The following is a 2,500-nucleotide window of genomic DNA, read 5'->3' on the forward strand; positions in this document are numbered from 1 at the left end:
CTCGTTCGAAGTTGGTTAAGGTTAGAGTTTGTCTTAGAGCATGGGGATAGAACGCCAGGTAGTTTGCAGGCTGTTAGACCCGGAAATAGGCACAGAACTTGCTGTCCCACGATTGGCGCACATGTCACATGACCTGGCCAATCAGAGCGCAAAACTCGAACGCGGAAATGCAGTTCCGTCGTCGAAGGCATACACGCATCCCCACCTTGACGCGTGCTTACGAAACCAAGCCGCATTTCTCGGTGACGCTCTCTGATTGGCCACTGACGCGTTTGCCCAATCCGTGACGAGCTGTGTCTTTGCCCATTTCCACGCCAAACAGCCTGCAAACTACCTGGCGTTCTATCCCCATGCTCTAAGAGAAACTCTAACCTTAACCAACTTCGAAAGAGTGCCTAAGCTTAACCGTCGAAAGAACTTGCCGTCACGCTCTAAGACAAACTCTAACCATAACCAACTCCGAAGAGTGCCTAAGCTTAACCAGTGTAGAAACAGGCGTCGGCCAATCAGAGAGCATCTCCGAGAAATGCGGCTTGGTTTCGTAATCATGTGGTAGGACCTGTTTCACTTCCTATCAGACGGGCCAATTGGATGGTGAGAATCCAATAAGCAGGACCATTATTTCCCACCTCAGGGGGGATTTAGTCCAAGGGAACTATAAACGAAGGAAGGGTCATCATGTCACCATGTGTGAAAACTTTCAGTTCGACCGACATTGAGTTGAATGGTCATTTGAACCCGTTATTACCTCGGATGTCAGAATCATCTGCAATTTGTTGCATTGTTGACTAGCTAACGTCTGATATATCGGTTTTTTAGAGCATAGAACGCTGGTGTTCTGACGTGGTGACCCTTCCTTCTTTTATAGATTCCTTGCTTTAGTCTGGGAAGGAACAGGAGAACATACTCCTACAGCTGTTGCCACTAACTTACTATATCATATTATATTCATAGTATTCAACTGCATCGTCATCGCAAACATCTTGGTGGGCCAATTAGCTGTGTTCGTTGTATCAAGTGATGGGAATTATATGAATTATACAATAACAATTAGGGATGTCCGATATTATCGGCCTACCGATATTATCGGCCGATATCGGCATTAAAATGTGATATCGGAAAATATCGGTATCGGTTTTCAAAAAAATATATATAATAATTATTATTATTTTTTTTTTACATTTCTATAACCTTTATTTACCCAGGCAAGCAAGTAAGAACAAATTCTGATTTTATTTATTGTCAAAAGTATGCATAATGTTGTGTTCATTCCACAACAAGAGATATGTAATGTTAATTACCTGAAATTATTCCGTTTTTGGGGGGGAAACCCTGCATATATCGGTATCAGTTGATATCGGTTAATATCGGTATCGGAAATTAAGAGTTGGACAATATCGGTATATCGGTATCGGTAAAAAAGCCAATATCGAGCATCCCTAATAACAATATAATATAACAACATGCAATATATTATATATTGTAACAATATGATTACAGCTTAATCTGAGACTGAGTGAACTATGACTATAAGTGCTTCACGCTCGGCGCACCATGCAAACCCTCCACAGTGAAGTGGACCCGCTCGAGGCGACACTAACCTGACGGCTGCTGCTGTGGGATGGTGCTCTGGTTCTGGAGGTTCCTGGAATCACAAAGGACCGCGTTACAGTGCACACGGTAGCGTATGTTTATGTTTATGTTTATGTTTATTAAAGGATCCCCCATTAGAGACGCATGAAAGAGCCTCTAGTCTTCCTGGGGTCCTGGACAAAACAAAAATACGATACAAATGTACAACAAGAAATACGAATTCAAAAACAAAAACACAAATTAAAAATTAATACAAATATACAAATTCACATCATAAAATCTAACATTCCAGTCAAACAAAAAAAAAGATAAAATACACGGATAACAGTGCAAGATATATCTTAATATTTGTTTTGAAAGTAATTTTATTATGTATTGTGGATGAGATGTTTTTCGGCAGAGCATTCCAGAGTGCTATATAGTATTGACATATATATATATGCCAGTGAGTTTGAGACATTTCTATTTTGGTGCCGATTTTGTTCTGATGTCCCCAGAGCAGCGGCCCCTCTGGTGTTGTAACCGTGTTCAGAAGTCCTTTCTAACTGCTGAGCCAAGCTAGATGGCTTACCGGTGCTGATAATGTTCCGCAGTAGCATTAGAAGACTCATCGATACTGTATAGCGCACACACACGCACGCCACGGTTCGCATAAGGTCCTTGGAAGTGCTTAAAGTGCTTGATTTTTGACCCAAAAAAAAAGTAGGCCTGGAATTCCTTGAAAACAGAATTGTTTTTAATAAGGTGCTTAAAAAGTAACTGAAATTCAAATCAACCATTCTCACTGAAAGTTTTGTTCATCCACGATAAAATAGTTCTGAATCAAGAAGTATAATGTAAAAAAAAAGAAAAATGCATTACATTTTTTATTGTATCCTTTAATGAAAAATAGTGCTTGGAAAAGTCC

The 2,500-nt window shown here is 40.2% G+C and overlaps 1 protein-coding gene across 1 annotated transcript in view; it reads right to left on the reverse strand.

Moving 5' to 3' along the window:
- Positions 1-2,500, reverse strand: part of sgce (sarcoglycan, epsilon) — a 29,074-nt gene that overhangs the window by 2,936 nt on the left and 23,638 nt on the right. Inside the window, exon 6 of the mRNA XM_084326953.1 lies at positions 1,602-1,645. Within this exon, the coding sequence (XP_084183079.1) occupies positions 1,602-1,645 (44 nt within the window). The remainder of the gene's footprint in view (positions 1-1,601; positions 1,646-2,500) is intronic.

This window comes from Notolepis coatsorum (assembly GCF_963971535.1).
Source record: "Notolepis coatsorum genome assembly, chromosome: 13".
NCBI classification, from domain to species: domain Eukaryota; kingdom Metazoa; phylum Chordata; class Actinopteri; order Aulopiformes; family Paralepididae; genus Notolepis; species Notolepis coatsorum.